General features: G+C 33.4%; 1 protein-coding gene across 9 annotated transcripts in view; it reads right to left on the reverse strand.

Annotated features, from left to right (window-relative positions):
- Positions 1–15,219, reverse strand: part of LOC105475406 (piccolo presynaptic cytomatrix protein) — a 406,277-nt gene that overhangs the window by 115,070 nt on the left and 275,988 nt on the right. For 8 of the 9 annotated variants that reach the window (XM_071094749.1, XM_024790856.2, XM_071094748.1 and 5 more), the window contains one exon: positions 12,954–13,079. In XM_071094749.1, the coding sequence (XP_070950850.1) occupies positions 12,954–13,079 (126 nt within the window). Of the gene's footprint in view, positions 1–1,999; positions 2,089–12,953; positions 13,080–15,219 lie in introns of all 9 variants that reach the window. The other variant, XM_071094751.1, reaches the window with a different exon arrangement.

Raw genomic sequence — 15,219 nt, forward strand, 5'->3', positions numbered from 1 at the left:
ATAAGTCTCTTACGTTTAATGCTAAAGACCCAGGGAGTTTCTGTGATTTGACAAAGGTCACACTAACAGTTGATGAGAAAGACTGGTCCAGAAACGGAATCATCTGACTCCTACATCATGAATCTATTTATCAACAAGATGTGTTTTCACTGACCAACATACCAAGAAATCATATACACAAACATCCATTGTACATATGTCATAGATTTCAATCAGAACACAAGGTTTACTGATTAACCTATTGTTGATAAGAAAAATTTAGAAAGCCTTCTAAAAGATTAGCCGAAATTGGCTGGGTGTAGTGGCTCATGCCTGTATTCCCAGCACTTTGAGTGGTCAAGGCGGGTGGATCACAAGGTCAGGAGATTGAGACCATCCTGGCTAACATGGTGAAACCCTGTCTCTACTAAAAATACAAAAAATTAGCCGGACATGGTGGCGGATGCCTGTAGTCCCAGCTACTCAGGAGGCTGAGGCAGGAGAATCGTGTGAACCCAGGAAGTGGAGCTTGCAGTGAGCCGAGATTGCACCACTGCACTCCAACCTGGGAAACAGAGCAAGACTCTGTCTCAGAAAAAAAAAAAAGATTAGCCACAATTATGATTTTCCAGTTAAGAGGCGATATATTTATGTGAGAAATGACTTAATCGCTTTAGGCATTATAATTTTTTATTAATGTGGGCTTGGCATTTAAAATGATATATTTCATTATATCAGATACTTCTAGCATTTAAATGTTCCCTTACATAAAGTCTAGGCTTTATAAGATTAATATTATTTATGAAAATAATTTTACCTATCCTTAACAAAATAGTTCTATAGCTAGTCCATTGCTTTACAGTTATAAAAGATATTGGCTCCTTTCATCCTCATTGTAATGATGTGAGTTAGATCCTGAAATCTAATTATACAGATGATATAAAAGGAAATACAGAAAACACAAGTAAGTTCCCTAAATTCCTGAAGACAGCATTAATTCAGAGTCTTCTGACTCCGAGTTCGATGCTGTATTCATCAGAAATATTATCTCCTCCTGTAACTCAGAATTCAGACCTGATCAGGGTCAATGATTTAAGCATGCACAAATATGGAAGACACAGAATTCAAACTTAATATGGTAAATATTCTTCTTATTGTCAAAGACCTTCAAAGTTGAAAGTAAATAGAGATTTCTTTATACTACTTACAATATTCTAAGCATGACATTATGTTTCCTATATCTTATTCCTAAATGTGATAACAATTTTGCCAACTATTATCCCAGTTATCCAGCCAAGAATACCTGGGTACTAAAAGTTTTAAAAAATACAGGCAATATGTACCAGATCTGAATTTAAATCCTGATCTAACTCTAAAACCATGGCTCTTTAATCACTGGAGATACTAAAGCATTGGCTGGCTGAAGATCTGGTATGGATATTAAAAAGATAGGTTAGCATCCTTGCTTCCAAAGTAACCACTCCAAGCTTACAACAAAGTGCAGTCTATTCCATGAAATACTGGTTAGACAAATCCAGAAATTTAACTGTAGGAACAATTGTTCCTCATGAAGCAATGTCACTGAACACACAAATATTTCAAAGTATGTCACCCTTGATGAAGGCAATCAAATTAGGATTTGGGGCATTGGACTGCATAAAACAGGACATTATTTAGTTTCCTTCATGTCCCTATCACAAAAATTATAATGTAAGCATAATTTTCCTCTGATAAATTTCAAAATAAATGGATAAAGAAGAGAAACATATTTCTTTGTACTGGCAATGTATCTAATCACTAATATCCTGATGTGGTATGATATCACTACATCTTAAAAATAATATATTACAACCTATCAGCCCAGGGACCAATAATTTGTATTTTTCTTCAAAGAAGACAGTTTCCTAAATACATATTAGAAAATCTTCGTATCAACATGAAATGTGGTCTGTGTTATGTGTACCTAACACACCAGTTTTAGAGAATTTTGAGAAATCTCATGCTAATGACCAATCCGTACCTGGTAATCCCCCTGGAACAAGAACAAGGAAGCTCACTCATCTGTGTGCTGTGTTTCTTGATCTCCAACCTTGATCACTGCCATGCCATCTGTAACATATGCCAAAAAAGCATAAGCAGAAATAGAGACTTTCTTGCCTAGGCACATTCTTCCTTATGTTACGCTGGAGTACGTCCTCTGTCCTCTAATAATGCTACTGGAATTAGCTCTTCTACCAAAGACTTTTTCATGACAAGGAATTCCAGAGGCCAACTTCTAAAACCAAAACCACCACTCCAAAAACAGCTAACTTTCACCCTTACTTCAATCGCTGATTCTCAACAATAAATCCAACAGCATTTTCTTGCCAGAAACCCTGTCAGTTCATCTTTAAGAAGAAAAGCAAGCTAGCTGGACCAATTTCAATCGCCTACTCTGAAACAACTAAAAACTAAGAATATAAAAGTATGCACGAATTATAATTAATATCGCAGAGGCATTTCCTCAGAGAATACCTATGGACAAACAATGAAGTTTCTCTCATTTCATTACATGTCTTATGGCCTTGGACATGCTTACTTGCCATGTAGCTCTGGCTAAATCTATAAGCAAATTTGGATATCATTGGTTTTAGCTTTGTGCTCTTCCATTCAGAATGTTCTTGAAGACACATTCAGATTTTAATGTTATATTTCTATCTTAACTCCAAAGAGTTTTCCAAAAATTTTCTAAATTTACCAATTATAATAATATAAATTAATACAGATACAAGATACAATAATATAGATACATAATATAGATACAAGTTATCTTCAAAAGATTTTATTAAATTAACAAAGTTGAACAACTTATCAATATAAACGGTGTTTTAGGTTCACTGAATATATGATATTTAGTCCTTGTGGATTCATTGTCCTCTTACAAAAATTGCTGAAGTTTTAAAAGTATCATGATGGTAATGTATTTCACAATTATGTTATAACACAGACAACTAGGACAAAAATGAATTTGGAGAACTAGTTCAAAATATCCAGTGATTAAATAAAGCTTAGAACCAATGATATGCACATAAAAGTTTAGATTTAGCTCATGATATTACCAAGTAAAATTGATTTTATCTATATCTTCTACTCTACCTTTTCTGGAGATATAATATTGGTATAAATTGATAAAACCATATAATATTGTTAATAAGTTTAACACTTGCTATGGATAATTGTTTTAATGTCCTAACTCATGTTATTGTATTAATTCAGAATACAATGACTAAGTCTCTAAGTAGAGCAAAATCCTGCATTGTCAACTTATTGAAGACTCAACTGGACATGACTATATGTCTAAATTTTTTCCAAATTAATCAGTCTCTTCAATGAAATCACTATCAAATCTCAACAGAGATTGTCATGAAAATTGAAAAGCAGATTCTAGAATTTATATGCAAAACCAAAGGGTCAAGAATTGTTCCGAGAGCATTTTGATGAACAGCTCTAGGATGGATCCACCTGCCAAATGCCAGGACTTAATACAAAGATGTTACAATTAAAACAGTGTGATATTGGTGTAGGGATAGACAAATAGGCCAGTAGGATAGAAAAACAGACCAGAACAGGGAACTCAGAAAAGATCTGTGCATGCATTTAAAAAAATTAATATATGACAGATGGGACTAGTAGACAAGTGTGAGTAACGATACACTATTCAAAAAATGGCGCACAGTAGTAGCAAAGAAGAAGAAATCAAGAAAGCAATCCTATTTAAAACAGCTACAGTATAATAAAATACCTAAGAATAAATTTAACTAAGTAAATGAAAGATCTTTACAATGGAAACATAAAACATGAAATATCTTTTCATTTTTATGTATCCTCTTCAATTTCAATGGATAAAAAATTGAAAGGACACATAAAAAATGGAAAGATATTTCATGTTCATGGATTGAAAAAATTAATATTGATAAAATGTCCACACTATGTAAAATGATCTGCAGATTCAATGCAATCTCTGTCAAAATACCAATCAATGTCATTCTTCACAGAAATAAAACAATTTTTCTAATAGTTGTATGGAACCCACAAAATGCCATGAATAGACAAAGTAATCTTAAGTAAAAAGAACAAAGCTGGAGGCATCACACTACCTGGCTTCAAAATACACTATAAAGGTATAGTAACCAAAAGAGCATGGCATGGCCTAAAAGCAGACACATAGACCAATGGAAGAGAATACAGAACCCAGAAATAAGTACGTGCATTTACAGCCAACACAGTTTCAACAAAGGCGCCAAGAATATACACTGGGAAAAGGATAGTCTTTTTAAGAAATGATGCTGACAAAACTGGATATTCATATGCAGAAGATTAAAATTAGAACACTATCTCTTATATATCAAAATAAACTCTAATTTAAATAAAGATTTAAATTTAAGACCTGAACTTATGAAACTACTAGAAGAAAACGTTAAAAGAATACTCCAGGACATTGGTATGGGCAAAAATGTTTTGAGTAAGACTTCAAAAGCATAAGCAACGAAAGCAAAATTTGATAAATGGGATTGTGTCAACCTAAAAATCTTCTGCACAGCAAAGGAACCAGTCAACAAAGTGAAGAGACAACCTACAGAATGGGAGAAAATATTTGCAAACTATCCATCTGACAAGGGATGAATAGGTAGAATGTATAAGGAACTCAAACAACTTAATAGCAACAAACCCCCCAAATAAATTGATTTAAAAAATGAGCAAAAGATCTAAATAGATATTTTTCAAAAGAAGACATACAAATGGCCAAAAGATACATTAAAATGCTGAATATCACTAGTTATAAAGGAAATTCAAACTAAAACCATAATGAGATTTCACCTCACCCCATTAAAAATGACTATTTTCAAAATAGTGATGCCGGCAAGGAGATGAAAATAGCAAATGCTGGCAAAGATTTGAAGAAAGAGAAATGCTCATACACTGTTTGCCACAAACAGTGGCAGACACAGAAAGACAAATATTACATACTTTCACTCACATGTGTAAGCTAAATAAATTGATCTCATGAATATAGTAAATATATAGCTAGCAATAATTTATTGCATATTTCACAGTAGCAAGAAGGAAAGATTTTAAATGTTCCCAACACAAAGAAATGATAAATGTTTGAGGTGATGGGTATCCCTATTATCCACGTTTCATCATTACACATTGTATGCATGCATGAAAATATCACATGTACTCTATAAATACGTACAACTATTATGCGCCAATAAAAAAAAATGACCCAGAGGCATATAGCCCCTCAGGAGCTGAGCCACTCTAGAGATGGCTCAGGAATGCTTGTTGAAAAAACAAGACAAAAGTCCTGTTTAAGTTCTGAAATATAAAGCTTTAATAAAATGGTGCATAGAAAACTGATTATACATATTGAGAAAGAAAACAAAACTAAAATATGAACTTTCTACTTTGGACCACAGATACATTAAAAACAACTTAATTCTGTGAGCTTAAGAACATTTCTGGAATGTAACATTTTACAGTTTTTAGAAGAAAATGAAGAATAATATATTTAAGACTTCAGGGCATGGAGAATTTCCTAAACAATACAACACATTTATAAAACTTACTTGAAACAAAATGACAATTTTGACTATATTAAAACTTCAAATTTTACAAAAAAAAAGAGACAGAAACTAAAAATATAAGCCATATACTGGTAAAAGCTATTTATATCCTACATATTTGACAAATGATTATGTTCAAAATATATAAAGATGCCCTAAAATGATTAAAAATTCACAAACAATCCAATTAAAGAATAGGCAAAAAGATGAGTCAAATCTCAGATGAGAAAAATCCACAAGCTAACAAGATTAATAGAATATGATCATACTGAGCACTACTGAAGGAAAAGTAAATGAAAGCAACAATGGGAAACCATCGCACAACGGATTTGATAAAAGGAAATGTAAAGAAGGAGGAACAAGTATGTATAGAGATGAGAACACTAATTTGACACTGACAAATGTAAAAATAGTATGAAACACTTGGGAGAGAAATTTGGAAAAAAAATAAACTAGTAGAAGAAGCCACAGAACATTCTTCCACGTTATTTGACAAGATTGATAGTCATTATAACCCAGAAATTTAAGTTGTACTGTAGAATAAACTCCTATACATGGTCGCAAGGAGACTACATGAAAAACTAATTATAGCATTGTTTAAAGCAGTAAAAATAAAGCAAACCAAAACTACAATGCCCTAAATAACCAGGAAATGCTTAAATTAAACTGTATTAGAGACATATAGTAACAGAATTCTACCCAGTAGTGAAAATAAATGAACTAGAGTTACATGTACGTTTTGATCAATCTCCAAAACTTCAGGTGACTTAAAAGCGGCAAAAAGACATGTGTGGCAAGATATTATTTAAATACAATTTTTCAAACAAGCAAAATGAATCTTATATAGTTGTGGATACATACATAACACAGTAAAGAAATGTAAGCAAAAGTATAACCCGAATTAATTCTGATATTTTATCCTGGGATTGTAACAGAGGTTTGTGAGTTGAGGGGTGACTACAGGAAGCTTTAACTAATTTATAGGGGCCTATTTCATTTTCAAATATGAAAGAAACATGGTAAAATTGTGAGACAATAAAACAGTATGATAGGTACATGGCTGTTTGCTATATTATTCGGTTATTATTATTTTTTTGCACATTTGAACCTTTTTAATGAAAATTACAGCTCATCACCTGATTAAGTGTTAAATTGCATGCACTGGACCATGAGAAAGCTGAGACACTCCATCCCCCATCCACACTCCTGCCATCCTCCTCCATTCTCATTAGAATCAAAGAAGGAATCACAGATGTAAGGTGTTGTGCTGGGCATCTTAATAAGTGAAATGAGAAAAAAGTACGAATAAGCTATGTGAGTCTTACATGGCAATTTTGCTGACTGGGGAAGAGGCTCAGCTTAAGGAAGGAACATCATGTCCAGTTCTATGCATTTTAAACGTCAAAACTTGACTTTCTGTGCCTACTGTGTAATGGAGAAATTCAACTACTGAGTTGTTTCAATGAAAATTTACAAGATTGAGAGCAAAACCCATTCACTATTAAGTGCAAACGAATCACAAACAGATGTGTCAGGCAGAAAACACTTGCACAAAGTACTTATTTGAGTTGAGATCCTAACTTCTAATCTAAAACTCCTCTCTTTTGTGTCCTTACCCTTGCTCAGCCACAGCATAAAGACAATTTTGGATCTTCTGGACTAAAGAAGAACTGGCAGAGAAAAATCTCCTTCCCATACTCAGTCACTGCACAGGAAGATGGTCCTGTAGTTCTAGATTGGGGGGTTTTTCTGTCAGTAATGACCCTGTTCTCCCATCCCAGAGATCTGAATTTAAATTCAAAGCAAAGTAACACCAAGGAAAAAAATAAACCTAAAATAAATGTATGTAAATACATGAGCAGTTAAGTTCAAGGTTGTGAGAACATGTGCACAGAGGTAACTTTGCATTCTGTATACTATTTTAAAAAGATAATTCAAAGGTTTAGAAATATTGATGCTGTCTTAAATGCTTAAATGTATATGATTAATTACAAATAGTAGTATATAAACCACACATATCATTTTATTTGCTTCACACAATCCTGTGAGGAGTGAGGTCTTAATAAGTATCCTACTTTTGAAAACAAAGTTTTTTTTTTTTTTAATCACCTATTTCTTTATATATTGCTTGGATCTTTGCTACTGGCATTGTGTTGAACACTGAGCATGCAGGAAAAAAAAACTGACAAGGTCAAGGTACACAATAGATGTGTGCACAAAGTGGTAAGGAACACAGTGCAGGGGCGCAATCTCGGTTCACGGCAACCTCCGCCTCCTGGGCTCAACGCAATGAGATTACAGGAGTGAGCCACTGTGACCGGCCTGAATCTGTTCTTTATCAGAGTAAAATCGAAGTTTCCATTTGTCATGAGATCTTGACAATTGTTTACAAATTTCCCAAATTTGGAGAGGGTTGGAATATTGATCTTAGATGAACATATGCAGATAGTGATTTTTAAAGAATAAGCATGTAATAAATGCAAAACTTCCTAAAATTGTAATCAGTAGGTTTTACCTAGTAAAACAGTCAAGAGAAAATACAGTTATTTATAGAGGAAGCATCTACTTTTCTAAAGTCTATTAGGTAAGATGTTGGTTATATTTAACTTAAATATAAAAAGGTTTATAATAATTAATCTAGGGTAAAGATTTAAAATGAAAGTTGTAAATATTTATTCAAAGTTCATATATTCTAGTACACTTTTAGATGCTCAAACTAGTTCAACAAAAAATACCAATGACAAAGACGAAAATGAGAGACAACATTATATACCATTTAATACTCCAACATTGCTGAACATCTCACAGCCCCAACAGTGCTGGTCAAAAAATTGTTAATATTGTATCCTAAATCAAATAGCAAGAAATAGCACTTCAGAAATTTAGATTTGTAAATTCCCCAGATCTTTTGTCTTCATCTTTTTTATAGAACAAAGACTAATTTACGCAACTAAAACAAAGAATAATAGGTGGCAAAAGATTATTCTCTGTCCAGTATTTGTGTAGGAATGCTTACTAAATGTTACCGGGAAATAAATTTTAAGATTTTTGGGACATTATAATCCTTCAAGTACTTGATTCTCTAAGTTCTTTCAGAAAATCATTGTAGACTGATTGAAAACTAAAAAATGGCTCAGGAAATTTTTAATAGTAAAGTTCTTGAACTGCATTTTTTTATTTTAGGAGATGGCACACATACCATTAGGAGTGTTTTAAAACCAATAGCACTTGGCTTATTTTTTTTTTTTTTTATTTTTTTATTTTTTTTGAGATGGAGTCTCGCTCTGTCTCCCAGACTGGAGTGCAGTGGCGCGATCTCGGCTCACTGCAAGCTCCGCCTCCCGGGTTCACGCCATTCTCCTGCCTCAGCCTCCGGAGTAGCTGGGACTACAGGTGCCCGCCACCACGCCCGGCTAATTTCTTTTTGTATTTTTAGTAGAGACGGGGTTTCACCGTGTTAGCCAGGATGGTCTCGATCTCCTGACCTCGTGATCCGCCCGCCTCGGCCTCCCAAAGTGCTGGGATTACAGGCTTGAGCCACCGCGCCCAGCCGCACTTGGCTTATAAACATCAGAAAACCTATATGACTGCTCAATGTATTGTAAGTGAATATATAGAACAAAAGCTAGAGGGAATTTGAAAATACTCTTGTTTTCCCAAAGCCAACATAGTCAGAGTCTATGACACCGAATGCTGCAAAAGTGTTAAAATGTTAGAATCTGATGTTGTAAAATCCTGTTGTACGCTAGGTGGCCTGATTTGATCATTCCATAATATATATATGAATTGAAACATCACATTGTAACTCATAAATCTATATAGGTATTATTGTCAATTAAAAATAAAAATAAAACTCTAAAAGTAAAAGCTATACCAAAATATTTTTAAAAGTCTGTGATAAGAGAAAAGAACAAACTCAGGAAAAGCAGGAGACTTAGCTTTTCCGAACAACAGCTTTGTAGATTAGGGTAGAAAAGAGTACGCTCTAAGAATTCTATTGCCAACCAAGTTGTCATTCATGTTTTAAATAAACTGGAAGATGACAGTGAATCTGTAAGGGCACAGTCTATATAATTCTATATTCAGAAATACAGAAAACAAAGATATATATGAAAGAGATGATCAATTTCTAAGTCTGCCTGCAAGTAATTAAACAGGGGGAAAAATCAAATTACATAAACACACCATCTATCTTTTATTAACGTAGGTATAATTTTTCCTTAGGAAAGAGTTAACTTCAAACTGTGAAATGTTCAACACCTTTATTGCCTTCAACAAATAAATTTTAAAAAATCAATAATGATGAATTTTTTTAATTGGAAAAAAACCTCCAGTGATATACAATTGACATCATGATAATACCTCACATAAGGCATAAAAATCAGGGTTGTATCTCAACCAATCTACTGCTTTGGAATTTTGGGATAATCTATAAGGGGTTGAGGATGAAGGATATAGTGTAAAATTAAACATAGAACTATAGACAAAAACAAGTATAAAACACACACACACACACACGACACACACACACGTACCAGTAAATGTAGTGGTCTAAACAAGGTGAATTCTTGTGTATACCCTTTTGGACTTGTAAACTTCTAGCTAGTTAATCTTTGGATACTAAAGGAATAAACTTCTATCATTGTCACCTGATGGTGTAGAATACAAGTATAACCTTTATGAGGAGGGGAAAGATATGATGTACCATATGTCGACATTATTCTCCAAAATATTTAATGCTCAAAAACAGTATTTGAATATTGACAGTCAAGACAGTATCATGAATCTAATAGAAATATTAACAAGTAGTTTATTAAAGAGCTTTGTTATAAGAGTAAATAAAGCTGGAAATTATAAATAACAAATTATGGGTTTTGATTATACAAGAACTGGACTTCAATCAGAGGATTTATACTCATAGAAAGGCCTGACTTAACACCTTGGCAAAATTTTGAGAGAATGAATAAATACCATAATTAATAAAAATAAAATCTTAAATCCTATGCATACAGTTTTTAATGATTTCTCACTTAAACCAATTACATAAACTGCAAAAATACTAGTTCCGAAATAAAATAAGAAGACTTTAGTATCAGTCTTAGAGCTTGTAAAATCACAAATATAATTTTAGATTTACTTTCATTTTCTCTCTTGAGATAGTGTCATATCTATTTTTAAAATTAAACTTATGAACTTAATAAACGCCACCTAGACTACAAAGTGCAGAGAGCATCGCTTCATCATAGTATATCCTGTGTTGATATTGTCTTTAGAATCATGCTAATTTGTAGTATTTGTTGATTTTCATGGTGTTAATCCAAAAAAATATATGATATTTATAAATTATTCAAGTATTTTCGTCAAATGATATCAGACACAGTTGTTATTGCAAATTTTATTTTAAAATAAAAATAGCATGTTCAATTTTCTTCTAAGGTATACTAGGTGAAAGTGATCCTATTACTCTCATCCTTAAAAATGGGTCTCAATTTATGTATCCTTATTAGATTGTAACACCAAAAATTATCATTGGACATAAAAGAGTCATAGTAATAGAAAATGCCTATGCGCCAAGTACTTTGCTTATAACTGCTATTTCTTTATTCGTACAGTCTTTCCTTTCATTGAGCTATCTGGCAAGCTCTCCTAACTTCTCCTCTTTTATGAATGCCATTATAATATTTTTAATAATGTGCATTTATTTATTTATTTATTTATTTTTGAGACAAAGTCTCACTCTGTTGTCCAGGCTCGAGTATAGTGGCGTGATCTTGGCCCACTGCAACCTCCGCCTCCCACGTTCAAACCATTCTCGTGCCTCAACCTCCCAAGTAGCTGGGGCTACAGGCTCCCCGCCACCACGCCCGGGTAAGTTTTGTATTTTTTTTTTTTTGTAGAGACAGGGTTTCTCCATGTTGGCCAGACTAGTCTTGAACTGCTGGTCTCAAGCAATCCGCCCACCTCGGCCTCTCAAAGTGCTGGGATTACAGGTGTGAGCCACCACGCGCGGCCAACAATATGCTTTTAGTTATTTATTTGGTGATGTGCTGGTAAGCTGGCATTCTGAAAGTAAATAATTCAGCAAGCAAGCAAATATAAAGTTTTGAGTTATAGCATTTGCCTATTTCCACGTTGTAAATGCTGCCACTATAGCCAATTCAAGCTATCATCATGATGTTACTGAATTTGAAGTTGGGAAGAGATTTGTATAGAATGTCTTATTGATATGGAGCAACCTGGCTCCAGCACAACACTGTGATGAATAAATACTGCTTCTAATTTGTGTTTATTCTAATAGTCTATCAAAATGTCCATGGACATTTTTTGGAAGTTTCCAATATATGTAATTTGAGAAAATCACAGTGAGTCAATTTTAACATGATTAAAGTTTTTAAGCAACAGCAGACAAAATTTATTAAACTATGAAATGACAGAAAAACTTTTTTTCAAGTAATATTATATATAGAGAGAAAATAAAAAGGTTGCATTTACTTTGTGACAATGTTCATTATAAAAAAAAATCACCAAAACCTTGCGAACTATATTTATGTTAGAGAATCTGGAGAATGGAAATGACCATATTATCTGATTGACAATGAAAAATTTTCATTATGTATTTTGAGAATCTAGGTCCAATATTTTACTGAATGAAAATGATTAAGTACATATTTTATGGCCCATTATCTCCTATTCTAATGATCATTACTTTAAAACACTTTTGAGGTACTGAGGCATTTAGTATTTAAAAACAGACCACACCTAGGACAGGGGTTGGCAAATGTTTTCTGTACAGGGCCATGAGTAAGTATTTCAGATGCTGCAGACCATACATTCTCTGTCATGAATGCAGTTCTGCTATTGTTTTGGTAAAGCACCCAGGCTCAATATGTAAATTAACGATCATGACTGTGTTCCAATAAAACAGTGTTTACAGAAGCAGGCAGCAGATGGATAAAGCCTGTGGGCCATCCATACTTGTTTACCCAACCTTAGCGTGTACTGAATCATTTGAATTTTTTTTGTAGCTCTAATTCCAACGTATTTTTTCTTGGTGTTTGTGAAACACTATCATAGATAACTCAAGTGTTTTTTAATAAAATTGCCCCAGTCAGTAAAAAAGTTTTGACCAGTGTTTCTTAAACAAGATACTTCTGTAGCTAACTGCCAAAAGGACAATGCAATTGAAAATAAAATGAATATATTTGTGGACATATCTTCTTTTACATTACTATACCAAAATTTCACAACTAACCATAAGGAGAGAGGTTTACCTACACAGAGAATGGTGAGAACATTTGCATATTAAATTAATATGCATTTAATATGAGTGCATTCATTTTATTTTACTGTAAAATTCCTTATTCTTACCTTCCATAAGTTTCCCTGTCTGTTCTGCACTTCCCCCAGGAAGAATCTTGGCAATGTAGGCTCCAATTTCTCCACTATGTCCAGGGATTTCTTTACCACCCACAATTCTAATTCCTAATCCATTACCTGTAGTAAACAATTAGCAAATTATTAGTACTAATTTAAGAAGGGACAATAGTTATCACAAGTTATAGAGATAACAAAAAGTAGATCAGGTACCCAGAAGCTAAATATAACATGAATATTGGAACTGGACACCAAAACCAAAGTATGTCATTCTGATTTCAATAATATAAAATAGGATTTTCTGAGATCTTGGTAGACTCTCCAATGATTGACCTGATATTAACAAGCAATTTTTTGAATTCAGCCATATTCAGTAATATACCCAGGACTTGCCAATTTTTGACTAGGTATTTTGTAAAAATTTTATGAGTGTTCCCAGAGCATACAATTCACTTATGAAATTAAGAAACATTTTACTTACAGAAGAGCAGTAATGACTATTCAAAATTGAGAAGACACAAACCAATCATACAAACAAGTGTAATTTATAAAGTGAAAACATGCTCGTAATTTTTAAATTATTATTCATTTTTCAGCCTTAATTAATCAACTAACATTGTTTGTGTATTAACCTGACACTTACTACAAGACACAATAAAATTATTCTTGACTGATGAACATCTTAGTAAACTGCCTCTTACTTTGCAGGACAGGTTCTTCTGGAATTAGCCACATGAAAAGACCAGGGTGAATAATTATTATGAGAAACCTAATTGAGATAAATATAAGTGTAGATATTTTTAGTTTCTGTGTTTTTTAAAAAAAGGGCTAAAAATTAGCAAGTATATAGAGGACTAAACATACCTAAACATAGAAAAATACAGTGAATGTACTGTTCTGTAATCTTATGGGACATTGTTGCATATACGCTTCATCATTGACCAAAACATTATGTGGTGCATGAGTATGCTTTAATGCATAGCAGTTTTAAGATCATTATTTTGAAAGGCAAGAAACAAACACATATTAATCATGACAAATAATGGAATATTTGAATAGCTCTATTCTTTTTATTTTTTTGTAGAGACAAGGTCTTACTATGTTGTCCAAGCTGGCCTCAAACTCCTGAGCTGAAGCAATCCTCCTGCCTCGGCCTCTCACAGTGCTAGAATTATAGGCAGGAACCCTTTTCTTTTAAAGCAGTGGCTTTCAAATGGGGGTTACTTTTCCTCCCAGGTTATATTGGTCCATGTCTAGAAACATTTTTGGTTGTCAACATGGAACGATGCTACTGGCATTTAGTGGGTAGAGGCCAGGAATGCTGATAAACATCCTACAATGCACAGGATATCTTCCTAGGATTCTCTAGGCCAAAATGTCACTAGAGCCAAGGTTGAAAACCCCTGTTTTAATGAAAGCAATGCATGTTAATTATTTTAAATCTAATGTGACTATTGAGCAATCTTGATTTTTTAAGCTATAAAAATTAGAAAGATTGACATTTCTATAAAAATAAAACAAGAAAATCCTTTTGCAGAATTCCTTCTATAGAAACGAATGGGTTACAAATATGGGAACAGATCCTATATATAACACTAATACTTTAGTCACATATTTTGGGGCTTTCCTTCTATTTGAATACCTTTAAAAACACTTTTTTCCCCCAGGAAGTCCATATCAAAACTCAGAATCCACAAATAGACTTAAGATTGCTATACCTTATAAAGGTATGGCTAAAAGTGTAGTTGCAGGCTGAGTGTGGTGGCTCATGCCTGTAATCCCAGCACTTTGGGAGGCCGAGGCAGGAGGACTGCTTGAGGCCAGGAGTTCAAGACCAGCCTTGCCAACATAGGAGACAAAAACAGAAAACAAACAAAAGAGTGTAGTTGCGGAACTTCAAAATCTATTCATTGGCATGAAGGACTTTAAAAATTTGGTTTTAGTTTCATTCTGCAAATGACAGTGTCTTGAAGGTGAAGTAGTTGGGTCCTCAGAGTCACTGGATTTCTAGTAGCTAAGCACATTCTCAAACCCTGTGGTAAAGGATCAGTGATGAGAAACTGTAATTAGAACCGTCTCAATAAAGTAGCACAGACACAATAATTATTTAATTTTATAATATATAGTCTCACAATAGTGAATTCAAATACTCAAAAATGCTTTTGAAGTATACTTCACAAGCCTCATGTCTTTGGTAAATAGAATAATACAGTCAAAATGATCCTGTGAGAAATGAGACTATATACATAGAAACAATTTC

This window comes from Macaca nemestrina, chromosome 4 (genome assembly GCF_043159975.1).
Source record: "Macaca nemestrina isolate mMacNem1 chromosome 4, mMacNem.hap1, whole genome shotgun sequence".
Classification (NCBI taxonomy): Eukaryota; Metazoa; Chordata; class Mammalia; order Primates; family Cercopithecidae; genus Macaca; species Macaca nemestrina.